The sequence below is a fragment of the Drosophila eugracilis genome, unplaced genomic scaffold, assembly GCF_018153835.1.
Source record: "Drosophila eugracilis isolate 14026-0451.02 unplaced genomic scaffold, ASM1815383v1 contig_408, whole genome shotgun sequence".
NCBI lineage: Eukaryota > Metazoa > Arthropoda > Insecta > Diptera > Drosophilidae > Drosophila > Drosophila eugracilis.
The window spans coordinates 1,635,437-1,661,389 of NW_024573270.1; the positions used below are offsets into that span (position 1 = coordinate 1,635,437).

Below are 25,953 nucleotides of genomic sequence, written 5' to 3' on the forward strand. Positions count from 1 at the left end.
TTAGACGGGGAAAACAACACTTACCTTATTAAAACTCCATAAACAAATCAATTAAAAACTTTAATCACTTTAATTTTCACAAATTTACACAACTCACAACCGCCCGCTACCACTTTGCCGACACAACTGAACTTTTCTGTGGACAATTAGGAGACTTTTGCAGGACATTTACAGTTAATTCTGTTTAGTTCTCTCCTAGAGAGAACGAAAGAGGATGGGCAAGGGACTTGCAATGAATGAGATGTTTTTTTTTGGAGATTTGCAATGAATGGAATTTGCATGTATGTATTTTGTAGAGTAGTGTACAGTTTTCAGCTAGCTTCCAAAAGATTTGCCATAATTTCTGTAGACTTTTCTCTCATCTCCTTTCTGTTGTTTCTGTTGTTGTGTACAGTAGGAGGAAGCAAATTGTTGGGATTTATCAGCAGGTAAATGGAGCTATAGCTCTGGATGCACCCCCTGCCCCCAAACCTCACCCCTCCGAAAAAGATAAGCTTGATGGACACGACAGAGACAGAGGAGGTCGTAAAAGAAGAGCTGAAAAAGGGGGAGAGGGATAAGGAACCGGGAGCAATAACCACAGAGTGACAAGTCAGCGAGATAAAAAAAAAAACGAAGCGGATAAAAAGCCGGCCAAGAAGCATGATTCCAGCTGGAGAAAAATATATGTAGAAAACGAGGTGAGAAAATGGCTTGATGCATTTCCGTTTACAGTCAGCTCCAAATCGAATATGTATGTCGAATGGGGAGAAGATGTGTATACATATATCTATTTTTCAAGGCTAAGCCACTGAAATGCAGCCAAGCGGGCAGAAGTCCGTTAGTAAAACACAACAACAACAACAACAATAACGAAAAACATATAGAAGCGGTGCTCGGTTTCTATTTGTACTTTCCATTTGTGTGTTGTCAACAAGAAAAAACGAGAAGAGAGGAGAGGAAAAAAAAATAAATACAAAAAAAAAAAAAACGGCAGCAGCAAGTTTGAGGCATTTTAGTTCAAGTGCAAGCTGTCAAGGCGAACGATGGAAAATCAAGGGGTATCCAGGGGTATGCAAGGGGTCTGTATGGGGATACCGGAGGGGGTCTTCAGGGGAGCCCATAGCTGGCCATTCAAGTGGTCGGCATCCATCCAATAAAGTAAAATGCTTGCGCAAGTCGCTCGGCAGATCTGCAAGACAGCCTCAAAAGTGAAAGACGACGACGACGACGACGCACAGGGAAAATGCCAATTGGTTGAGGAGGTTTTCGGGGGCAAGGAAAGCCTCAAGTGGCCAAACAAATTGAAATTGCGGCACGCAAAAACATCAACTGGACAAGACCCATTCCAACTCCCTGACTCTCTTTCCCAACCAGCCTCCTCATACATATTCCCTATCTCTTTTCGAACTTAAAACTTAACACTGGGGAAAATTAATTAACATTTATATAGTATGAAAGTTATCTTTTGTAAAAGGTAATTCATGTTTTCTTGGTCTTAGTATTTCGAATAGAAAAATAATATTTATAACTTTTTTTCAGGTTACTTAATATTTCTCCCTGTGCATAGGGAGATGCCTGGCATGCACTTCGTCATCATCAGCATTCATTAGCGTGAGCGGACAGCCCATCGTGATCTGTGATCTGTGATCTGCGATCTGCAGAAACAGCAGCTGTGGGCATCAGCCCTTTGCTTTTGGCACTGGATACTGGGCACTGGATACTGCTGGTGTGCCACTGGTCATGAATGTGGTGGCATTCATGACTTGCATCCGCATTGGTTCGTCGGATTGGATGGGCCATCTGCAAACTGTCCCATTCGCATTTACATCTGATTCCCTGTAGCCCAACTCCAGATCATTTGCCATCACTTGGCTAATTTCTGTAGCGAGGGCTGAATGGTGACCCCGACTGTGACTGAAGCTGTGGCCAAGTGATTAGCGGTCTGTGAATTGGAGAAGTTGTGATTGGAAAGCGGGGAATTGAGATGGAAGTTGGAAAACTGAGATATCCAGAGGGAGGGGAATGGCGGCGGGCAAACCATTAGGAATGTGGCGAATGTCAGTGACCAGAGGCAAAAGGCAGCCATTGATGGGCGAACAAAAAAGTGATTTAAATGGAGCTGGCAAAAGAAAAACTCAGGAAATACAACAAGTACTTGGAATGCTCCATCAATTTCAGTCAGGTGAAAGGAAAATTCTTAAAATTTTCAAGTTGTAAAATATTGGTTAAAAGGAAACTCAAATTAGAAACTCGGTAAGTGAACAATTTACAGGAAATATTTGTAAAAACAATTTTGAAAGGAAAATACTTAAAATTTTCATTTAAAAAATTGCATGGGTAGAGTTCATATTTAAGGAAAATAAATCTCTTTTCTTACATTTTGACCAACTTTCTTATCGTATCATCTTCAGATAATAAAATCAAAATAATTAATGATATCACCTTAAGTTCCTGTTTACCGGCGCTTGTTTATGGAAGTCATAAGACAGATGAGTAAAGTTATTCAGAAATTAGCTTAGTCAAGGTAAAACATCTTTGCTGAGTAAGAGACAATGCTTGGGCAGGAAATTGCGAATATCTAGTAAAATTACTCAGCACCGGAATAAGAGATTTATATGTATATGTTGAGATACGTATGAAATCCCAAAGAATTGAAGTGCTGGGAGCAAATCGAAGAGGTTTTTCAGGTCCCCAGTTGGCCGACACTTTTTAGCTTCCCAGCATCCCCGATCGCCCGTTGATTATTCCCTCGAGAGAACCCTCAGACAAGTTTTGAGATCTGGGTACTGGGTACTGGGTTCTGGGTTCTGGGTTCTTGGCCCAACCCCTGGCCAACATGTAAATGCAGTTTTGACCAGCAGAAATGTTGCCTTTTGCTTAATACACTGCCAAACAAAAGTGGGTTAATGTTAAAATTTCAGCAGAAGATGGTTTAGTTTTCTTAGATTTTTATCTAGAATTTTTCCTTTAAATTTAAGAATGAATAAAACTTGTTACTAATTATTAAGTCAACTTTTATCTTTCAGAATTAAGTAAAACGTTTTGCCAAGTGTCCCCTCTCGAAAGACCAAGCTTGTAGTGCCACAACAATGACAAATTCCAGGGCAAGGTGCAACAATTGCTGCGAATTCCGGGAACTGGATGGGTGGCTCCGGGCCGAAGGCGATGGCGAAGGCATTTATGCAGATGAGTCCCAGCTCTGTGATTATCTTTACTTATATATATTTTCTTTTCTTTCTGTTTTTTTTTTAAGGTTCTACCAAGAGTCCAGCGGAGCAGCCTCGTCCTTCAACCCGAAAGCCGGAGATGCTTTTAATAAATTGATCACAACAAATTGCTGACAGCTGATGTGCCGCGCCCGTCTGCAAAAGTTGCTGCTGCTGCTGCTGCTGCAGTTGCTGCTGCAACAAGTTCTCAATCAAGGCGGCAAGTGCAACAGGTGCTGGCTAAATGACAGACAATTGCTTTTAGCCAGGGCCACTTTTTGCAAGCGGGTTCACAAAAACGAGTGGCAATTTGATTGGAATTTCTCGTGTGGCTGCCACAAATTGCTGCCATTGCCGGGGCAATGCAACATGCAAATGGGTTTTAGGGTTTGAGGCTTTAAGGGATCTCGATTGGTATCCGGGATTTCGCCTGCGGCTCTTGGCAATCAACGTCAGCGTCAACGAAGCGTTGAAAATATCCAATGAAACGGAAGCCGCAGCAGCACCAGTGGCAGCCACATACTTGCAACTGCATATTGCAACTGCAGTAGCGCAACATCATTCCAGCTGCAAGAGCAAGCAGAATTCAGGTAGGCAACAAACAAGTTCTGTGCGCCAAATAACAAATAAGTTTTAATCACATTTAGCCTGCAACACCGGGCGTATGCGTAATGCGAAAATTGTTTGCCACGGAAAATGAATGGGGAAAATATTAATTGCTTTTCCCCTCCCCTTACCACCAACATAACTTGCTGTTGTTTTTCGATCAGCAGGGTGTCCGAGTGGTGGGTGGTGGCTAGTAATTGGGTCGTGTCAAGTGCCACGCCCACCCGCTGTCGGCGCCTTAATTGCCAAACGGATGAATCAGACGGTTAGAAAAAAGTGAAAAAAAAGTTGGTAAGAGAAATGGAAAGTTACTGGGTTGTATTTTTTAATAGAAAAACTAAAATTAATCAATATATTAAGTAATTTTCTGAGTTAACTTAATCTTAACCCATTAAATCTCGTAATTTAATAATAATTGCTTTTGTTAACCTTCAGAAACTGAAAGAAAATTGCTTAGCAAGTTGATTGCTTTCTCAGGCCACAGAATAAGCCACATCTAAATTGGATCACCAAGAAGCGGATGATGTAGATCACTTTAATGGACCATTAAAACGAGAAGCCAACGCAAAATTAAAACCGAAACTGGGCCGAAATTGAAGAATTCGCCTGGGAATGGCAATCCAAAAAGTACAAAAAAGTGGCCAGCAGCTGGCCAAAAGTGGCAAATTGTTCACCATAACGTTTAATGACTTTTAGCCATATATATATATATATATATAGCGTAAATGGGTAAACCTATTAGCAATTTGGACTATCCCCAATTAATTGGCCAAACAAAAAGTAGAGCCAAGTATGTGACATATTTTCCCCACTGTATGGCTGCATGCTTCACTGAGTTTTTCCAATGTTTTGCATTCGCGGACTCGGTAATTAATTATCTGTGAGATTTTCCATAACGGAAGTGACCAAAAATGGTGGATAATGTGTGTGTGTCTCTGTGTGTGAGATCGTGAAGCGGAGGGGAGAGGGAAAACTCTCCTGACTTTCACTGAATGAGAAACGAAAGCAGCACTACTACCCACGCCTCGAGAGCCGAGAAAACCCGACGAAATCATAAAAACGAAACGTGATTTGGCTTTTAATTACGACCCAAAAAAAAAAAAAAGAAATATAAAAATGAAAATGAGGAGAGAAAAACAGAATGAAAGCGAAGTATACTTTTCCGCCAGAATGATTTTCCAGCAATGGTCAAAATAAAAAACAAAAATGTTGACGATGTCTGGCGTCAACGGTTCATAAATTTGATGGCTTCGGAAACCAACCGAAAAGTCCGTCATGAAAATGAAATCTTGGCGACTTCAATTGGTGATGTTTAGGAAATTTTTGATAGAATTTTAATGGGTCAAAAAATGTCTTAAAAAGTCTTTAAAATTTCCAGCAAATTATAAGATAGTTTTTGCAAACTATTTAAATGGAAATCTTTTTCAATTTTCTTAAGTTCCTTTCCACTAAAGCTTCATAAACCTTCATTTAACCTGGTTTTTCTCCCCACAATTACTATCAAATTAATGAAGGTGTTGCCCAGAGTCAGGAAATATCAATCAAGGCAATCAATCAGCTGAAAAGTCACAAACAATACTAAAGAAAAGAGCCGAGAACTTTGTCGGAAAACTGTCAGTTGAATGAACTGTTTGAAAGCCTTTGGCTTAATCGCACTTCTTTCTGGTTTTCATAGGTTTTTTGTTTTTTTCTCTCTGGCTTTCTGGAAGTGACGCCCCCATGGAAAAACGCCCCCCTTCTGGATGATTTTCTGGGCGTAGGAGGAAGGGGAAAAAACAAAACGCCCTCCAAAAAGGTAACGACACGAGAACTGAGAACTGAAAACTGAAAACAATAACCTTATCAATTAACCCATGGGGAGTTGGTATACCCACACAGAGACGACGACAGTTTGGTGCCACGACTGGAACTCGAACTGGAACTGGAACTCCACAAAAGATAAACTCACCTGAAAAGCAAATAAGCCACGGCAAGAAGGCAAAAAAGACAAAAAACAAGCAGGTCTATGGACTTCAAGTAATACAACTCATAAAGTGGAGCCCAAGTGCATAAAACACGACGACAACGAGCGAAACGAGTTGAGGTCGGAACTACTCTTTGCAAGGGGTATTATCAAGTTCTTAACTTCTTAACTTAACGTGTTTATTAGATAATATATACATAAGAATTCACTTTCGGAAATCAAGCACTTCTAAGCCAAGTTTAAATTCCTGATCCTCATTTTTGGTCCAAAAAATAATCAGAATTTTGTTTATATCAAAAGAACCATTGGCCCAAATATGGAATGTCGTACCTTGTTGAATTCGTAATTAAATTTCTAATAAAACTGTATTTAAGCTTTAATGAAATTCTTGCCATATTTCGAAGAAAAAAAGCATGATGTTGGTACCCTTTATTAAAAATGCGAAATTTGGTTTCTTCTTACTTCCTCTCAAAGTGACAGCATTTTGCTCATAACTTGGCCAATAATGGTCCAAATATTGAATGTAATACCTCGTAGAGCGTGTTTTCTTATTCTTATCAAAACTGCATTCACAGTTTGAAATGTAAAAATTTGGGCAATTTTTCGAAAATTCGGATGATGGTACCCCTTATAAAAAATGCGATTTTTGGGTTCTCCAAACTCGAAATTATTTTGCTCATAACTTGGCCAATAATGGCCCAAATTTGGAATGTAATACCTCGTTGAGCGTGTTTTTTAAATCCTAATATTTCTGCATTCAAGGTTGACAATGTGAAAATGTAACAATTTTTTAAAAAATTTCATAATGTTACCCCTTAAAATTTTCATTCATTAAAGTGTTGAAAATTTTAAGTTGTTAGCTTTGCAAAACTGCCAACATTTTAGATCTATGATCATTTTTAGTCAAGTTATGAAAAAAAATTTGCCAAGAAAATTTGTATTTTTAGCAAATTTTCTAAGCATGATTTTTTGATTTTTCTGTTCCTCTAAAAGTTGTCATGTCACTTTGTAGTGCATTTAAGACCTCGGCTTTTCCTTCCTTTTCCGATCAATGTTTTTGCCTTTTGGTAAAAGTGCCGCAGTGCCAGCTTGTCAACATCAACCAACGTGTATTGGTATCGGTGTGTTCGTTTATTCTTATCAAGAGTTGTGTCGCCATTGCAGTTTTCGATTTTGGCGCCCACACGCAGTCGAAGAAGTTGATGTAGAAGTTGTAGTTGAAGTTGAAGTTGTTGCCCCAAGACCTAGCCAAAGTCTGGGTGTTGCGGTTGAAGTTGCAGCTGTGTTGCAGCAAACTTAAAAACTCAAAAACTGAAACTCAAAACCAAAGTTGAAGTCGATGTGGAGCCAAGTCAAAATTCGTCAAGCAAACATGGCACCAAAGACACCCACGTGCCATAGTTTCCTAAGGCGGGTGGGCGTGGCATGTCGATTGGCGGCAGGATTTGCATTTGTGCCAAAAAGTGCCACATGTGGCAGCAACAAAAATGGGTAAGAAAAATTATATAATATATAAATTTAAAAGGAAAAGTTGGAAAAAAATTAATTATTTTTTGGTATTAAATTTTCCAAAAAACCAGCATTAGCAGCCTAATCTTGGCCTTCTTTTCTCTCTCTGTACCAAGAAAAGGCCACAAACAGGGGGCGGGGGACAGACGACGAGACAAACAAAGACGTCCCAAAAGTGGGCGAGAGCAGGCGTGGCAGACGTGTGTGTCTGTGTGAAGAAAAACTAAAGAAAAAGCCAGGGAAAATCTGGAACTGAACAAATCTAATCAATCCTCAGCCCATATATGTGTGTGTGTGGGTAGCTCACCTCACCCCGCCCACCGCCCACCGCCTAATGTCCCCCTTCGCCAGCTGATGAACTGCCAACATCTGTGGCAGGCAGCCGCAAACTAAGTAAAACAAAATAAATAATCATAATAAATAAACGAGCCACGAAAATCTAGCAGCAGCATGTGAAAAAGAACCGGTGAAGAGATGCAGATCGCGTGGAAATGTTGGAAAAACCAAGAGGACTGAAGCGGGGGCATGGGGCATGGTTGTGTTTGGTTGAAAAACTTTGAGGCAGTTGCAACCAAATTGCGCGAAGCCAAACGCCTCGAAGTGCCAAGAGCGGTGAACAGCTCGCAATCAAGGCAAAAGGAAATGCCGAGGCCATAATTTGTGGCACCAAAAAAGAAAACCAAACAGAAAAAAAAAGAAGGAAAAGCCGAGGAAGAAACGTGAAGAACAGGGAAATGCCAAGAAATAATTTAGAACTCCGCAAATGATCGATTTTCCGTGTCAAAACAAGAATTTTCAGGGTGCATAAATAAGAATTAGGCAAAAGTTGGGGAAAAGGTTTGCAAAATGATGTGGCACGAAGGAGGGAAATATGAAATAAATCGTAAACATACATCTTCTTAATTTCTATTAAGGAAAGCGTTAAAGCCAACACAAAAATCTCAATCTGAAGCCATCAAGAAATGAAGATCATTTTGGCCGCAAATGCCAAACGGCCTTTGAATGGTTTGAAAGCTGATCAAATAATGCCAAGGGTGACCCCGTTCGTTGGAAAGAAGGTTACCGATCTCGTGTAGAGTTGCCATAACACCAGAAGTGATCAATTTCATTCGGCGGGGTTCATTTCTCCCTTCTCCCCAGCGAGATGCAAACTCCCCAAAGGCTACGACGATACGATCTTCATTTGGTTCACCCCGAATGGCCCAAAATGTTTAACAAACTGCCAGCCAAAATCGTTACAACCAAAAAAAATAAGAAGAAGAAAAATGTAGAAAAACAAAACCGATCGCCAGGCGATCTCCCAGCACGCAAAGAGACCCCCCAAAAAAAAAAACAGCCAAACTGTTTTTTAAAAAAATACAAAACTGAAGCTGGGAGAAAGAAACCGAACGAAAAAAAAGAAAAAAAAACTTAAATTACCAGCACGGCGTCAGCTTTCATTAGAAACAAGCAACAGCCAAGGCAACACGATCGCAGATCCGCCAAGAGAAGTTGGTAGAAGAAGCCACTTGGACCGGATTGAGGTGGACGGGAAGGTTAACAGGGACGGAGTACCAAACTTAGAGGCTGAGAGAGAGGGGAGCCATAGCTATAAGACGAAGCCGGAGATGGAGATGGAGATGGAGAGCGATCCCAACACAGTTTCAGCTTACAAGCAATCCACAGCGAGAAAAAGGTAAGTTTGAACTTCGTATTCATATTTTTTATTCGATTTTTCTATGCTTTTCTTTACACATATCTTAACTCTGATCTAGATACTATAAAAACCTAAAAAAAATAGTTCTTAAAATCTTTAAAGTAATCTATTTTCTTCAGTGTACCTTTGGTGACTGGGGCAGGTACGAGTATTGGCAATGGTTCGATCCATCTGCGGCTTTGTCTGGCCTGCTTTGGTTTGCCTAGTCTTCTCTCTTTCTCTCTTCTGCCACTGCCTCTGCCTCTTTCTCTTTGCCTGTTGCCAACCCCAGTAACGAGTTTCATTCGCACAATTCTCGGTTTTAGCCCGAGGGAAAAGATCAGGGGGGAAATGTTGCTGTTGTTGCTGTTGTTGGTAACCACGGTATTTGCTCCATAAATCTCACCCATGTGACTGCGATACCAATAGGGTTAATGCCATGGCCGTGGAATCTGCGTGAGATGATCGGGGCTTGGGATCGGAATCGGGATCGGGATCTGATCTCCGATCTGTGGTTGCCACCTCTGGTCTGGATCGAGGTCTAAGCTTTCTCATACTCTACTTATTTATGCATATTTTTTATTAAAGTGACAACCCAGTTATCTAATTGAAGTGATCTTGTACTTTCACAGGATCTAGTTTTTGGTATTATACTATAAACTGATTCTTCAGTTATATACCAAAAATTTCCCCCCCCTTGAACTTATGATTATAGTCCAACTTTTGTCGCTACTTTTCATAGCTCGCCCACAGATCCGTTGATCCTCCCTGCCAAACCCCCTGATCTTTAGCCCAATCCTCTGTCATTATGAGATTGTGGCATGCCCAGCCCAATGGGCAATTTGTCGGAGTCTCGAGCGGTGGCAAAGTGGCAGCAGAGTAGAAGCGGTTGCCATATTTTCGGGACTTATTGATTTATCGCTGGCTCAGGGAGACGATTCTTCAGAGGTGGCTGCTTCATCTTCTTCTTCACCTTTTCTGCTTCTCTTTTGCTTGCCGGCCAATTCTTCTAGTGGGCTGATTCTTCTTTCCACTTTAAAGGCCCTCGGGGCGTGGGCTCTTTGATTTCTATGCGCAAAATCATCGTGAGCGTTTTTTGCCCCAACTTCGTGTTTGATTTTTTTGCCTCCTAGAGTTAACCCACGCGGTTATTTTTTTGTAGTATTTTTTTTTTTGATTTTGATTCGGATTTGGGATTACGAGTGGGGCCAGAAAGCGGCGGCTCTCCACCCCAAAATCTTCGCAGCTCTTCTGCGCGATTCTTCTGCGCGACTGCCATCCAATTGGCAATAAATCAAGTGCTCGCCCACGCGCTTTTTTCTTCATCTTTTTTTTTTTGCCTTTCTGCTCTATGGAGTTGAGGTTGTGTGGCAACACTTACGGAGCCTCGGGTCTCATTAGTTGCTGGCTGAAATTATGTTGCAAGACTTTGTTGGCTCTTTTTTTTTCATTTTCCTTTTTCAAAATCTATCTGAATATCTGAGTATCTGCGTGGTTTTGTATCTTGCCAGCAAGACAGCTTGCTGCCCAGGCAATCTCAATCTCAATCCCAATCCCAGTTCCAGTTCACAGATCGGTTTTCCAATGCGAATCTGTAACCGAATTCAGACAGCCTTTAGTTTCCCACACCGAAATGGGCAATTTTTACTTTTCGTAGACTTTCCCCCTCTTTTGGCATCGCTCGTATTTTCCTGTATTTTCTATAAATACGCATACTCCGCCCTTTTGACTCCCCGGAAAATCAATTGAATTTTCACGCATGTTTATGGCCCGCTCAACGTTCCATTGAGCAGCCGGCTTTACTGTCTACAGTGGGTACTCAATTTGAAGCAATCAGTTCTTTATTCTTTAAAGGTATCATATAGAAGGATTAAGTTTTTATCTTTTAAATTGAGTTTTCACTGTAGACACGATTAGCTAAAAATGAACAAGTGAACTTTTCACATGGATCTTGGCTGCCAGAAGTCACACCCCCAACCTCCAACGGGCAGCCTTAGAAAAGTCGGCACTTAATACCCCACCATCCAGATGTACAGCAGAGGTCATAAAAATAGCAAGGAAGAAATAATAAGGAGAGTATATTAAATTTTAACCTTAAAATTATCCAAAATTAATTTCTCTTTTAAATATTATTTAACTTTAACCCTGATATATATCTTTAACTTGATAAATCATTATTTAAATGACCCGCACTGTGACCCAGCTGCCTTTATATTTATGGCATACACACATGTCGGCCAGCTTACATTGCCTTAGCAAGTGTTTTTTGGCCATTTCCTTGTCGGCTGATAGTTTGGCGCTTTTCGCTTTTCGCGTTTTTCGCGTTTTTGGCTTCATTTGTTTACGAGGGGAGGAAAAAAGAATATATAGAAAAAATGGGGTGGAGTGGGGCGGCTGGGGTTGCTTAGTTGAGGAATGGGCACTTTGGTTTTGGGTTGGGTTCTTATTATTCTATTTCTCTTGGTGGGCCTGGGCCAACTATTTGGCAGAGATACCCGTACAGACGCCCAGAGAGACACGCACCAGCAGCAGCAACAATAATAACCATAAACTGTCGACCAGCCCAGTGGCTAAGTTAGCCCACCAAAAACACCACCCCAAAAACCTCACCACCCTTCTCCCTCCACTTTTCTGCCGACTGTTTGGCGTCTGTTGACCTCATTTCGCCGAAACGCTTTTTTTTCTGACTTCTTCTTTATATTTTTTTCTGATTTTTCTTATTTTTTTTTTTCTGTGTTTTCTTTTACTATATTTTAGCGCAAACAAGGAACACATGGTGGCGGCATAAACACGAAAGAAGAAAATAAGAAAGAAATGGGGAAGAAACCAGAAGAAACCAAAAGAAAAGAAGTACAAGAGAAGAACTTAAGAGCTAGAAGGAAAGAGAAGGGCAGATCTCTGGGATCCAAGAGATTTGCAAAGGCAAGAAAAGTCTGAAGACTGAAATACAGTTTTGGAATATAGCAGAAGGAAAGAAGGAACTTATATACCCATGGCCCATGTAGCGTTTGCTTTTTGAACTATTGATAATTTTAGCTTTGACATTTCGAATGTCATTGTCAATCTGTCAGATACTTAATAGAAGGTTTACGGTTTACGAAATGGTTAAGTTTACGCTTGAAGAAAATTGGGAAATATTGATATTTCAATATCGATTTTAAAAAGCAAATCTTCAGTGGTCCATATATCGGTTTATTCAAATAATAAGGTAGAATATATATCTCTTATCTTGTTAAAAGGGATATTTATGTACATCTAGTTCCTAAGACCTTCATCCAAAAAGGATCATTCTCTCATTAAGCAAGGGTAAAAAATAATGCATTATAAAGAAAATCCCTTCTCTAACATTTTAAATCAAATTATTTTCAAGTTTTCAATCTAAAATTAAGACCAAAATGAATTTTATTTCCTACAAAATGCTTTTCAACTTTATTATATATTAAATTTCATATTTTAATAATATTACTTTCCATAATAACAACCTAAAGTTCACTTCTTGTCAAGTTCGCATTGTTTATAGTTGTTAATTAACGAAAGAAAATACAATATAGATACAGTTTATGGCATTTTGAATGCCACAAATGTAATAAAATCCATGGCAAGGGTATTAAGAAACATAAACAATGGTTTAACTTAATCGAATGTCCCTGTGGCGTATACTTAATTTGTACTATATCAACATGGGTGATAATTGTGGCACATGCTATATAGCTATACTATACTGTACTATATACTTTACAAAATTAAGATAGGCTGGCCGATAAGCAACATACATTATTTGCATGTAAGCCGTTTTGTTTGCGTTACACTTTTACGTTACACTTTTTACGTTACACTTTTAACGTTACACTTGTAACGTTACACTTGTAACGTTACACTTTTAACGTTACACTTTTTCTTACCTTTTTTTTTTTATTGCTTTCTCATTAATAAAAAACAAATATGCGGCAATCGGTAAAGGCAAACAATACCAGAGAGGAAAATAGATTGAAAAACAAAAGGCGGCACTAAACGAGTTGCAACTTCAAGGTTTCCCCTTTGCAGTTATCGGTTAGAGGAAAATGCAAAGCAATGATTATTTTTGCATCGTTTCAACCTTCAATGAGCAAAAAAAAAAAAGGAACCACATACCATTCCCCACATCCGTTGAGATAGTAAGGCAGCATCTTCCGATTTCCAGTGCGTCATTTTCAGGGTGATAGGGGTTTGTAAAACGGAAGTTACAGCCAGCTCATACTTAAAAATATAAACTATATCAAGCATTTAACTCGCTGCTTTTAAGGTCTATTAGTTTTTATTTAAATTTTCAAAACGTGGCATTTATACTTACTAAAAACACGTAACCCAGGCTTACAAAGTTGCTCATTCCTAGAAGTTTTCTTATCAATATTTTAAAGTTTATGAGCTTTTCTGATGGCTGATCAGCTAGTTAGTGTAACATCCTAATGCTTCAGTCTACTGACTTTAGTTTTTCATCTAAGAGTTATGATTCCAAGAACTTTGCACCTAAGATCTTATTTTTAACTAACTAAGTGGTAAAGATCTAACAACCCTATCTACTCACATTACAGCAGACTCACGAGACACCCTAATGCTGCTATCTACTCACGTTACCTCGCACCAGAGTACAGGGTTCCAGGTTCAGGTTCGTCGGTTATTTTTCTTTTTATTTGGAGTTTCCATTCCGGCGACCCCACAAAGCGCATGATGATTTGCACGTCCAAAAAAAAGAAAAAAAAAACAGAGGGGAAAGACAGTTGGACTTGGAGTGGGGGCAGCTTTGGAGGAAGTGAGGGGGCAAATGCATGAGGAACATGACGTTGGCTTGTCAGCAAATCAAAAGCCCCAATCCACGGCCAAGGGGCCATCCACTTTGGACACAACCACGGATCGTGCGAGTGAACGTGTAAATGGATTTTTGATTGCAGTCGGCGGCTTTTATATAGTTTTTTTTTTTTTATTATTTTTTTCCTTTTTTTTTTTTTTTTTTTACGTGTACCCTACCAAGTTTAGCCTTGATCATGGCCTGACAAAATGTGACAAATGCATTCCAAAACTAATTGGGAATGCAGAACACTCGCTGAGGAGTATATATATTCATAAGAACATAAAACTGGAAAAAGAACACATGTTCCAAGTCCGGGAATTGGGAACTCGGATCCGTTGGGCTGTGGGAAAGTGTGTCATTGCAATAAGAAAAGACTTATTTCAAATTTATTTATTTACTTATTTATTTCTTATTTCAAATTGTATATATATATTTTTTATGATATCTGATCACTCGAGCAATCTGTTATTAGAAAAGAGAAAATCAGTAGAGACCTCTACGCCAGCATAAGTACAACATGGTCCAGAGATCCAAGAAGGTAGCGCGGAGGCAACTAAGTTAGGGGCTCACTTATATCATTCCATGAAAGCATCTTATATATAGCCAAGTTAAGAATCACAAATCCAGATAGATAGATTGACCTAAGATTACCTAATCCTTTTGGTTATTTTGCATATTATTTTCCGCCTCTTGTTTGGACTCCAAATTATTGGCATATATCTTCAATTGCTGATTGCGTCCGCGTAGAAGATTCTCAGTTATCTGGACCTTCTTCTCCATCTGCTGAGCTTGAACTGAGAGCGTGCCATAGTTAAGTGGCTCATGGATCATCTCCAGTTGCATAACCACGTTAATCATCGCCTGGTTGGACGTCCTCAGTTCCACCAAGGTATCTTCCTGCAGAGCAACGAATCCAGTAATACTATAACCAAATCGTGCCAGTAATTCCCTGCTTAGATTCTCAGAGCTCTGTATGAACTTTTTCCGTTTTACTATATGGGATTTGAGGAGTGTAAGTAGGGTGCCAATCTGCAGGAAGCATGGCAGTACAATGGGTATTACGCTGCGAATGGCACGATGATTGAGCTGGTTATGCTTGTCCAGAAATGTGGTAATCGGGCCAAGATTATCTTCATTATCTATAGACACAAGCTCATCTTTGGTCACATTAGCTTTGGTCGCTGGTTGTTTACCTTCCTGGCTATATATAGTATCCACGGCAAAACGCAATGAACGCATATTCTCTAGCATCTGTTCCCGTTCCGGGCTAATGGTGGCCAAACAGACGACATGGGCCAGAGTGCTAACATGGAAGAAATGTCGCAGGAGCTGGGTAAGACTGGTTTCCCGAATCGGTGGTCGCTTTTTGGCTGTCTTACCCTTAATCACAGCCATTTGGTTTTCGTGCAGGCAACTTAGGCAACTGTGTAATGTATAAACGGATTGTAGGGTACTACACGAATGTCTAGTGCTCGGCAACTGATGGGCCCTGGGCGCCATGACCTCTACAATGGTCATTTGACTGAATTCGAGAGGCTTACCACAATGTCCATTTTCATAGAACGCCATATATATATTGATCACCAGATGGGTGCTACCCTGAAAGTTCAAAGCTTCACGTTTCTGCAAAGCCACTTTAACATAATTTAAGGCCTCATCGGTATTACGAATCTCCAGGCGATTGGCATTAACCGCATAACATCTGCCCGTTCGATCATCCCTAAGAGTCATGGGTGTCGGACGCTCATCACATTTCTCAAATAGGTCATAGATGGTACCCTCCTGGACAATCAGAATACCCAAAAAGCATGCAATACGCCTTTTATTCTTTCTTATCTTCACGCCATCCACTTGCCAATGGCATTCTGAAGAGTTTGGTATTTCGGACTTATGATCACCCTGAGCGGCCAATCTTTTGGCAGTTTTCGGCGAGACAGCTTGAAATCCAGCACCCGATGGATTCGCCTGAATGAGATAACGTTCAACCAGATCTCTACCAGCCGAACGGAAAAGTGTATCGAATGTGCGACGCAGATAGCCAGGATCTTGCTTATTTCCAGAACCGAAAATTGTATGAGTCTTACCAGTGCCAGGGGCACCAGTCACCAAGATTAGCCCATTGCCACCAACATCCATTTGCTGGAATATCGACTCCGACAATGTCTTAAAGACCTGACCCTGTGATGCTCTCTCGCTGAATACCCGCCGGAATCGAAATTCGATTTCATGACTTGTCGGACTCCCTGGCGATCCCGCCACCGAAGCTCCTGAGGCAACACCTTCCGAGGCCGATAGCATTGCTGCTCGATCAACCATAATACTGTTCGGCGGTCTGATTGACATCCATGGACGATCGGTCTCTTTTCTCAGTTCATCTGCGGGACGAACGCGCACATAGACCGCGAACATTTGCTGGCGAATGCGTCGCGGATCCAGAGGTTTCAATATACTCAGATCAATCGATTGACTCCTACCACGGCATTCCGATTTATTACGGGTACTTTCTTGGAGAATACGCGGTTCTCGGTTCATGCTCTGCGATCGCTTGAACATACGACTACACAACATTGTGGATTTTGGGATTCTTGATCTTGTTTAGAAATCTCTATCTGCGGGCAAAGGCGATGGAAATATCTCGATTAGCTTCTGTTTAAAGGCAAACAACAATGGTGATGGGGCATGCAACAGTTACACACACACAACCACACACCTCAGTGTAATTACTTTGACCCACTGAGACAACAACCAACTGGCTCTAAAAGTGTTGCAAGTATAGAAACTGGCCAAGGGGATTAACTATGAGGTAAAGCCAAGACAGGGTAGACATTGGTATTAAAGCACTTAGGGAAAAATCATATATAGTTATAAATATATATATATATATATACATACATACATATATCTTTTAGAATACATATTTCTTAAGAGATTTTTCCCCTTTTGCATAGCATTTTTGTTAGCCAAGTTAATCACTGTTTAGTCTCAGATTTTCCCACTGTGTATTGGCGCATCTGAAGTCGCGTCTTGTATTGATTCCAGATTTGTTGTCTGGCCATTTTTATGGCCATTGCCGTCTGGCTCCGTTCTGTCTGCCGAGTTTGGTTTGGTCAATATATATATGTAGGAAAAACAAGAGGAGGCGGCCAACATTCATAGTTGCCATTTCGAGACTTTTACAGACTTTTGGGCCCAACTTCCAAGCACCTTTAATGAGTGACATAGCCAAGCCAAAAAAAGCCCATGACAAATGCAAATTAATCAACATCCGCCGCAGTAAATAAGGGGTTAACTATCAGAAGCAAGGGCAGGGTTCTTCGAAAAGGATGACAGACATTTTGCCTGTTCTGCGACTCTGTCCTTTTTTTTAGCTATCTGCCCCATAAAAAAATAAGTACCCGAGCGAAAGATAAGCAAAGTGCAAATATTTGCAAAAATAAAAGATGTAAAACCAACAATCAAAAACCCAAAAGGGAAATATTTCAAAAACAAACATGATAAAATCTCACTCAAATAAAAACCAAGAAGGTAAATACGCCAAGTCTAAATATATGCAGAAAATATTTCCCTATCGCAAGGCAAATACCCAAGTTGATGAGTCTTCGAAATTCCCAGGAAGTGGACAGTTTTGGAAATTTCTAAATGGCCTATAAACAAATTTCTACATTTAATCAAGCTATTAAGAAGTATTCAAAATATTTTGGAAAGTCTACTTAGGCATAGAAAAGATATCTGAGTGGAAAGTCTGCTTAGACATAGAAAATGGGCTATATGATGATTAATTCCCACATTTTGCATAGCTGTCATGCATTTAGTTTGTTATTACTATTTCGTTTCGTTGCAAGCCACTGAGTTTTGATAGAAGAAAAACCAAACTATTTAAAGCCTGGCATCATCTCTCGAAATACTCAATATTCCAACAATTTATGGTAATTCAGCAATAAAAACACGACTCTAAACAAGTTTAGCGCATTAGCAAACCCCGTTCCCCCTTCCAAGAACAACAACAATTGCAATGCAAATTTAATAATTGTTGTTGTTGTTGTTGTCTGTGCTGCTGATTAATAACAATCAATGCCAGTCAATTAAGCTGAAATCGATTTGGCAAAAATCAAAACCTGTTTTCACACCAAGGAGATTCCCGCCGCATGCTCACCAAAGAATCTGAATCTGAATCTGAATTTCAATCTGAATATGAATACGAATCTGAATCTGAATACGAATCCTCAACAGAATTTTCGGATTTTTGTTTACCTAAACAAGACAAGTTGTTGGCAATTTTGTTCTTTTTACCTGACGCCCCTCCTTCAGGGGTTTGTTTACCCTGAGAATTTTTCATAAGAAAAACAGAATTTAGGCAACGCGATATCGGTAGAGGTAGATATATGTATTTGGCAACATCTTAACAATATAGAAATATGAATATATTTATTCTTAACCATAGTATTACTCAGGTATGTTATATCATATATACACCGCTCTAACAATATTTCTAACTGCTTAAAAAATAATTAGTTTGCCTTGCTTTGCTGTTGCCTAGTAGAAGACCCGTAAAAATAACTACCTAAACTTTTCAGCTGCTTTACCTAATCGAACTTTTGCTAATGATTCTCTTTTGAAGTTGCGTAACCAGTATATACATATATATTTTCTGATTATTTATCATATCTTTTAGCTCCACTTACCAATTTGTTTTATTGGGATCTTTGGCCTCGCCAATTGTGTGGGTGGCCACCGAATAGCCAAAGTGCGAATGCAAATGACCATATTTAACGATCGGCAATCGATGTTCCAAATTAAATCCATTGGTAATTATCACATATTGTATTAATACCAAGATCAGAAACTTTCTTCTCAGTGAGAAAGATGATAGTGTGCAGTATAACGCTTTCATGTTTACTTTTATATATATATACATATATATATATATATATTTAACAAACTATTTGATTTATTAAATGCACGTGCACCGGGCACGGCAGAATTTGTGGTTTTTTTTTTATCAGCCTTTGACCTTTGGCAAGTCACACCAAAAAGATCTTGCGATCAACAGGTAGCAGTTCGCGTATTTTCCACAACAGTTTTTCTTTTGTTTTATCTTATTCAAATTTCTCTCTTCACACGCACTCACAGCAAAAAAAAATAAATACTATAATCCGTTGGTGGCAAAAAAAAAAAGTACTACTACTATTTACTATTACGTAAGAAGTGAAGTGTAATCGGCTTTTGATAAGTATTCGTAACCTAATCGAAATTATTCCGTATTCACCACCAATCGCGCGCGACGAAGATATTTCTCTCGTTTCTTTCGGCTTCGAGCTAGCGTCATGAAACTCAAGCGGCTCGAGTAAAACGAATAACAAACGCTCAAAGATTACAGTTGCTTATATAGACTCAACCATTCAGACATCGAACATCGAACATCGAACATATTCGATAGACTGATAAAAATAAACACTTGATAGTTTCAAATTTTAAATATTAAAATTAAAAATAAGATATTAAGATTTTAAAACAATGGAAGTTAAAAGTAAACCGAAATATTATATTAATTATATAATAAAAGCAATTTAATCAGGTTTTGTAAACAAAAGAGTAGATTTTTATATTGCTTAACAGGAAAATTGGAAATGCCAGTATTTAAAAATTAAATTTGCTTTGGTAAAAAGAAATGATATGAAAAATATGGAAATTTTTTTTTTAAATATATTATTTTGAAATTGTGCTTCTAGAAATAGCAGTGTATTGTGCCATCCGCAGGTAGGCATCGAACATGTTGGAAGTAAAAATATAAGATTCGCACGCGCAGCATTTTTTTTTACTGACAATACGTCTTTGGGTATAGAAGTAATCCCATTTTATGTTTAAATTTGAAGGGTATAACTCACGGTCGTTGCACTGGTTCGATGCGAATTCCTCCTTAAACAGACGGTTTGAAATGTTTAGAAAAGTAACCAAATTTAATAAAATGTTTGTTACAAAAATTTTCGTTGATAATTTTGATTAGCTACTAGTAGATCTGAACAGCCTAAAGTCTGATACGAGAATGAAATAATGTTTAGCTGAGCCTATTGACATTAACATTTCGAAAACGCAATGATTGCTATGTTTCCTTTTTTATTTATTTTAATTTCATTTTCGGTAAACATTCTTTTTTATATAATATTTAAGTATATATGCAATCACTACCTATTGAACATTAGTGGTTTTAATAGGACATCAACTTTAATAAATTTATTGGTTTTTGATTAAAATTTTTTTGAATATTCGTTTTTAGTGATGCGTTATTTGAACTATCGATACAAAATGTATAAATATTTAACGGATGTTGGATGTAAAAACGTAAGATTCGCACGCGCAGTATTTTTTTTTACTGACAATACGTCTTTGGGTATAGAAGTAATCCCATTTTATGTTAAAATTTGAAGGGTATAACTCACGGTCGTTGCACTGGTTCAATGCGATTTTCTCCTTAAACAGACGGTTTGAAATGTTTAGAAAAGTAACCAAATTTAATAAAATGTTTGTTACAAAAATTTTCGTTGATAATTTTGATTAGCTACTAGTAGATCTGAACAGCCTAAAGTCTGATACGAGAATGAAATAATGTTTAGCTGAGCCTATTGACATTAACATTTCGAAAACGCAATGATTGCTATGTTTCCTTTTTTATTTATTTTAATTTCATTTTCGGTAAACATTCTTTTTTATATAATATTTAAGTATATATGCAATCACTACCTATTGAACATTAGTGGTTTTAATAGGACATCAACTTTAATAAATTTATTGGTTTTTGATTAAAATTTTTTTGAATATTCGTTTTTAGTGATGCGTTATTTGAACTATCGATACAAAATGTATAAATATTTAACGGATGTTGGATGTAAAAACGTAAGATTCGCACGCGCAGCATTTTTTTTACTGACAATACGTCTTTGGGTATAGAAGTAATCCCATTTTATGTTAAAATTTGAAGGGTATAACTCACGGTCGTTGCACTGGTTCAATGCGATTTTCTCCTTAAACAGACGGTTTGAAATGTTTAGAAAAGTAACCAAATTTAATAAAATGTTTGTTACAAAAATTTTCGTTGATAATTTTGATTAGCTACTAGTAGATCTGAACAGCCTAAAGTCTGATACGAGAATGAAATAATGTTTAGCTGAGCCTATTGACATTAACATTTCGAAAACGCAATGATTGCTATGTTTCCTTTTTTATTTATTTTAATTTCATTTTCGGTAAACATTCTTTTTTATATAATATTTAAGTATATATGCAATCACTACCTATTGAACATTAGTGGTTTTAATAGAATATCAACTTTAATAAATTTATTGGTTTTTGTTTAAATTTTTTTTTAATATTCGTTTTTAGTGATGCGGTATTTGAACTATCGATACAAAATGTATAAATATTTAACGGATGTTGGATGTAAAAACGTAAGATTCGCACGCGCAGCATTTTTTTTAATGACAATACGTCTTTGGGTATAGAAGTAATCCCATTTTATGTTAAAATTTGAAGGGTATAACTCACGGTCGTTGCGCTGGTTCGATGCGATTTCCTCCTTAAACAGACGGTTTGAAATGTTTAAAAAAGTAACCAAATTTAATAAAATGTTTGTTACAAAAATTTTCGTTGATAATTTTGATTAGCTACTAGTAGATCTGAACAGCCTAAACTCTGATACGAGAATGAAATAATGTTTAGCTGAGCCTATTGACATTAACATTTCGAAAACGCAATGATTGCTATGTTTCCTTTTTTATGTATTTTAATTTCATTTTCGGTAAACATTCTTTTTTATATAATATTTAAGTATATATGCAATCACTACCTATTGAACATTAGTGGTTTTAATAGGACATCAACTTTAATAAATTTATTGGTTTTTGTTTAAAATTTTTTTGAATATTCGTTTTTAGTGATGCGTTATTTGAACTATCGATACAAAATGTATAAATATTTAACGGATGTTGGAAGTAAAAACGTAAGATTCGCACGCGCAGCATAGTTTTTTACTGACAATACGTCTTTCTTTAGGTATAGAAGTAATCCCATTTTATGTTAAAATTTGAAGGGTATAACTCACGGTCGTTGCACTGGTTCGATGCGATTTCCTCCTTAAACAGACGGTTTGAAATGTTTAGAAAAGTAACCAAATTTAATAAAATGTTTGTTACAAAAATTTTCGTTGATAATTTTGATTAGCTACTAGTAGATCTGAACAGCCTAAACTCTGATACGAGAATGAAATAATGTTTAGCTGAGCCTATTGACATTAACATTTCGAAAACGCAATGATTGCTATGTTTCCTTTTTTATGTATTTTAATTTCATTTTCGGTAAACATTCTTTTTTATATAATATTTAAGTATATATGCAATCACTACCTATTGAACATTAGTGGTTTTAATAGGACATCAACTTTAATAAATTTATTGGTTTTTGTTTAAAATTTTTTTGAATATTCGTTTTTAGTGATGCGTTATTTGAACTATCGATACAAAATGTATAAATATTTAACGGATTATTTGAATAATATATCGATATAGTGTGGGTGGTATGTTTGCGATACCAAAAAATACCGCGTGGAAAGATAGGCACGATAGGCATTATTAAGTTAAATCAAGGCGCGCATGTGCTTAAACCGATTGAAGAAATAAAACCAATTGTCCTGAAAGTTCAGAAAAGATATAGCTTACCAGTTGTGGAATGAACTAAAAGATAGTTATGTTAGGACAGTGACACCGAGAAAAATCATCAAAGGTTAATTCGCACATAAAGCTGGGCTTTTGACCATTCAAAAAGTTTCCCTAGAAAGATTATTATCGATTTTTAAGTCGCTCGTAAACAACCCCCTGAAAATATACCCAAAAAACTGAAGAGATGGCTTATGTGAGTTGGTTTTTCTATAATTATAATAGTTTTTCCTGTTTCGGGTTGTAATCGATATGTTTAAATGATTTATGTAGCGCTTGAAGGCCACCAAATGTCCCACGGACGAGCTTTCGCTGACCAATCGAGCCATTGTGAATGTGGGTGATTTTCCGGATGAAGTCAAGTAGGTGCTCCACTTTGGTTAAAATGTCCTGATACTATATATTGGACCCATTTATATTATCACCAGGTATGCGGACATATCGCCAGCTGCTGGGCAGCACTTCATTTTCGCCCTGGAGAAGACCGTAGAGGTACCCAGTGGCTATGTCGGCTTCTCCCTCGTCCAACGTAAATGGGCCATGGTCTCCATTAACCAGGAACTGGAGGTTCGTCCCTATCGTTTTGATGCCAGCTCGGATGTCATCACCTGTGTGTCCTTTGAAACGGACTTTCTGCAAAAGAAAACGTATGTGTATAGTATAAACTCTAGGATTATGTAATACCAATTATACCATTCCGTGCAGTGTCTCCCAGGAGCCCTATGATTCCGATCAAATGGCCAAGGAGTTTATCATGCAATTCGCTGGAATGGCCCTAACTGTGGGCCAATCCTTGGTCTTTAACTTTAAGGATAAGAAACTCCTTGGCTTGGCTGTCAAATCCCTGGAGGCCATCGATCCGAAGAGTTTGGGAGAGGGCAAGGAGCCAGCAATGCGAAATGTCCGCTTTGGCAGGATTCTGGGCAATACGGTTGTTCAATTTGAAAAGGCCGAGAATAGCTCTTTGAACCTTCAGGGCAAGAGCAAAGGCAAGGTGGTTCGGCAGTCCATTATAAATCCGGATTGGGACTTTGGCAAGATGGGCATTGGTGGCCTTGACAAGGAATTCAATTCGATTTTCCGACGAGCCTTCGCCTCTCGTGTCTTTCCACCAGAACTTGTCGAACAATTGGGCTGCAAGCATGTCAAGGGCATCCTGCTATATGGTCCACCTGGTACTGGTAAAACCCTAATGGCTCGTCAAATTGGTACCATGCTGAATGCCCGTGAACCAAAGATTGTCAATGGACCGCAAATTCTTGACAAATATGTTGGCGAATCGGAAGCCAATGTCCGGCGACTATTCGCCGAGGCTGAGGAGGAAGAGAAACGTTTGGGACCCAACAGTGGGTTGCATATCATCATCTTCGATGAGATCGATGCCATTTGCAAGCAGCGTGGCTCTGTGGCCGGAAATAGTGGTGTACACGACACCGTCGTCAATCAACTGCTAACCAAAATCGATGGTGTTGATCAGCTAAACAATATCCTTGTCATTGGCATGACCAATCGCAGAGACATGATCGATGAGGCACTACTGCGACCCGGTCGTCTCGAGGTCCAAATGGAAATCAGTCTGCCCAACGAACAGGGCCGCGTTCAGATTCTCAATATCCATACCAAACGGATGCGTGATTTCAACAAGATCAACGACGATGTGGATAACAAGGAGATTGCTGCGCTAACGAAGAATTTCAGTGGAGCCGAGCTGGAAGGATTGGTCCGTGCTGCTCAGTCAAGTGCCATGAATAGGCTGATCAAGGCCGATGCCAAGGTGACCGTGGATCCCGAGGCCATGGAGAAGCTAAAGGTTAATCGTGATGACTTCATGCATTCGCTGGAGAACGATATCAAGCCGGCATTTGGTACGGCTCAGGAAATACTGGATAATATGCTGGCACGAGGTGTTATCAACTGGGGAACTCCAGTGAGCAATCTCCTTGAGGACGGCATGCTCTATGTACAACAGGCCAAGGCTCCAGAGTCGAGTGGTCTGGTCTCCGTCCTTGTGGCCGGAGCTCCCAACTCTGGTAAGACAGCACTGGCCGCCCAGCTATCTAAGATGTCCGACTTCCCATTCGTCAAAGTCTGCTCGCCCGAAGACATGGTTGGATTTACTGAGTCAGCCAAATGCCTTCACATTCGCAAGATCTTTGACGATGCCTATCGCTCCACGCTCAGCTGCATTGTGGTGGACAATGTAGAGCGTCTGTTGGACTACGGATCGATTGGTCCTCGATACTCCAATATGACACTACAGGCGCTGCTGGTGTTGCTTAAGAAACAACCTCCCAAGGGCCGCAAGCTGCTTATTCTGTGCACCTCGAGTAGGAGGTAAGCCTGCGCTTTACTTTCCGTATATTCAGTTATTAATATGATTGAATTCTCAGGGAGGTACTGGAGGAGATGGAGATGCTGACGGCCTTTACCTCGGTGCTTCATGTGCCCAATCTGTCACAGCCGGAACATGTTTTGGCCGTGCTCGAGCACACGGATATTTTTAGCAAGGGAGAGATACAAGCCATTGGCAAGAAGATGGCCGGAAAGCGGTAAGAATTGGGATTATTAAAAAAGGATTTTTGATTCATTTGCATTTGCATTTGCATTTAACTTGTGCAGTGTCTTCATTGGCATCAAGAAGCTTCTGGGACTTATCGATATGGCACGGCAGACAGAGCCATCTCAGCGGGCTATTAAGTTCCTGTCCAAGATGGAGGAGGAAGGTGGCCTAGATATGGTGGCGCGGCAGTGAGGGATATGAAGCTGGATATGCCCAAATGCAATCTCAATTATTAGCTTCTAAGTGCAAATTGATGGGCAAGAAGGAGCCCAGTGCGAATCAGTGGCGTTGACTCCATGTACACGTATACACCGCAAAACTTATACTATATAGACAAATATATATATATATATACGATCCAGGCTTCGCGTTGTTTGTTCGGTCCCAAATCCAAACTAAAAACGAAAAAGAAAAGAATCCACATCCCGGAGGAGTTTCCTGTGTTTCTGAGTTCCCCCACAGAGCTCAATCAAATCTGACAGATATGTGAGACCCGTGACCTGAAGATGATGGCATTATATAATACAGCAATATGGACAGATACTCAATTACATTTATAAATAACACGCGTAGCTACTAAATCGTTAATAGCATGATAATCTTTCTCGTTACCTTTAATTTTAGGATTTGCTTCAGTACATTTTCACAGCTGGAGAAAACACCAAAAGTTTTGCCCTTAGGCATTGTGAACGTTGTTTATCGGTAAATTTAACGACCTAATTAATTAAATAATATATTTATTAAATCAAATATTGTTAACCGCCAATGTTATACATATATCTTAAATAAAGAAAACGATCTCAAATTCCATCTTAGCTGAAGTGCTTCCATATTCAGTTTGCATTGCCCATTAAATTAAAGATTTTCCTATTATTCACCAAATTTTAAATCCATACACAGAGAAGAAAAAAACTGTATA

The 25,953-nt window shown here is 38.9% G+C and overlaps 3 protein-coding genes across 9 annotated transcripts in view; 1 reads left to right on the forward strand and 2 right to left on the reverse strand.

The window, feature by feature from the left end:
* Window positions 1–19,108, reverse strand: part of LOC108103810 (integrin alpha-PS1) — a 49,561-nt gene extending 30,453 nt beyond the window's left edge. For both annotated transcript variants that reach the window (XM_017209497.1, XM_017209496.1), the window contains exon 1: window positions 18,452–19,108. In XM_017209497.1, coding sequence (XP_017064986.1) covers window positions 18,452–18,684 — 233 coding nt within the window. In that variant the 5' untranslated portion in view covers window positions 18,685–19,108. The remainder of the gene's footprint in view (window positions 1–18,451) is intronic.
* On the reverse strand, window positions 12,666–22,211 carry LOC108103813 (kinesin-like protein KIF23). Of its 4 annotated transcripts, none has more exons than XM_017209501.2 (2): window positions 21,865–22,211; window positions 12,666–16,378 (listed from the first exon to the last, which is right to left on the reverse strand). In XM_017209501.2, exon 2 carries the CDS (start codon window positions 16,335–16,337, stop codon window positions 14,421–14,423), a length of 1,917 nt encoding a protein of 638 aa, XP_017064990.1. In that variant the 5' UTR covers window positions 16,338–16,378; window positions 21,865–22,211; the 3' UTR covers window positions 12,666–14,420. The 4 variants fall into 4 exon arrangements, with proteins under 4 accessions (XP_017064990.1, XP_041674813.1, XP_041674812.1 ...); XM_041818879.1 differs by lacking the exon at window positions 21,865–22,211 and adding an exon at window positions 21,309–21,372; XM_041818878.1 differs by lacking the exon at window positions 21,865–22,211 and adding an exon at window positions 20,207–20,557.
* Window positions 22,212–22,376: 165 nt separating this feature from the next.
* LOC108103812 (vesicle-fusing ATPase 1) lies at window positions 22,377–25,849 on the forward strand. Of its 3 annotated transcripts, none has more exons than XR_001772251.2 (7): window positions 22,377–22,670; window positions 22,748–22,836; window positions 22,903–23,121; window positions 23,180–24,808; window positions 24,865–25,023; window positions 25,094–25,338; window positions 25,397–25,849. XR_001772251.2 is itself a non-coding variant. In XM_017209498.2 (6 exons), the coding sequence occupies exons 1-6, from the start codon at window positions 22,662–22,664 to the stop codon at window positions 25,224–25,226; spliced, it is 2,238 nt and encodes a 745-aa protein (XP_017064987.1). In that variant the 5' UTR covers window positions 22,377–22,661; the 3' UTR covers window positions 25,227–25,391. The 3 variants fall into 3 exon arrangements, 1 of the variants encoding a protein (XP_017064987.1); XR_001772252.2 differs by having other exon boundaries at window positions 25,094–25,332; XM_017209498.2 differs by lacking the exon at window positions 25,397–25,849 and having other exon boundaries at window positions 25,094–25,391.
* The last annotated feature ends 104 nt before the right edge of the window (window positions 25,850–25,953 follow it).

What these genes read in the sequence shown, in the direction of transcription:
- LOC108103813 (XM_017209501.2), bottom strand. Translation starts at nt 16,337, where the DNA reads ATGTTGTGTAGTCGTATGTTCAAGCGATCGCAGAGCATGAACCGAGAA.
- LOC108103812 (XM_017209498.2), top strand. An exon ending in GACTTTCTGCAAAAGAAAAC is followed by an intron (nt 23,122 to 23,179) that starts GTATGTGTATAG and finishes CATTCCGTGCAG; the next exon opens with TGTCTCCCAGGAGCCCTATG. An exon ending in AAGAAGATGGCCGGAAAGCG is followed by an intron (nt 25,024 to 25,093) that starts GTAAGAATTGGG and finishes TAACTTGTGCAG; the next exon opens with TGTCTTCATTGGCATCAAGA.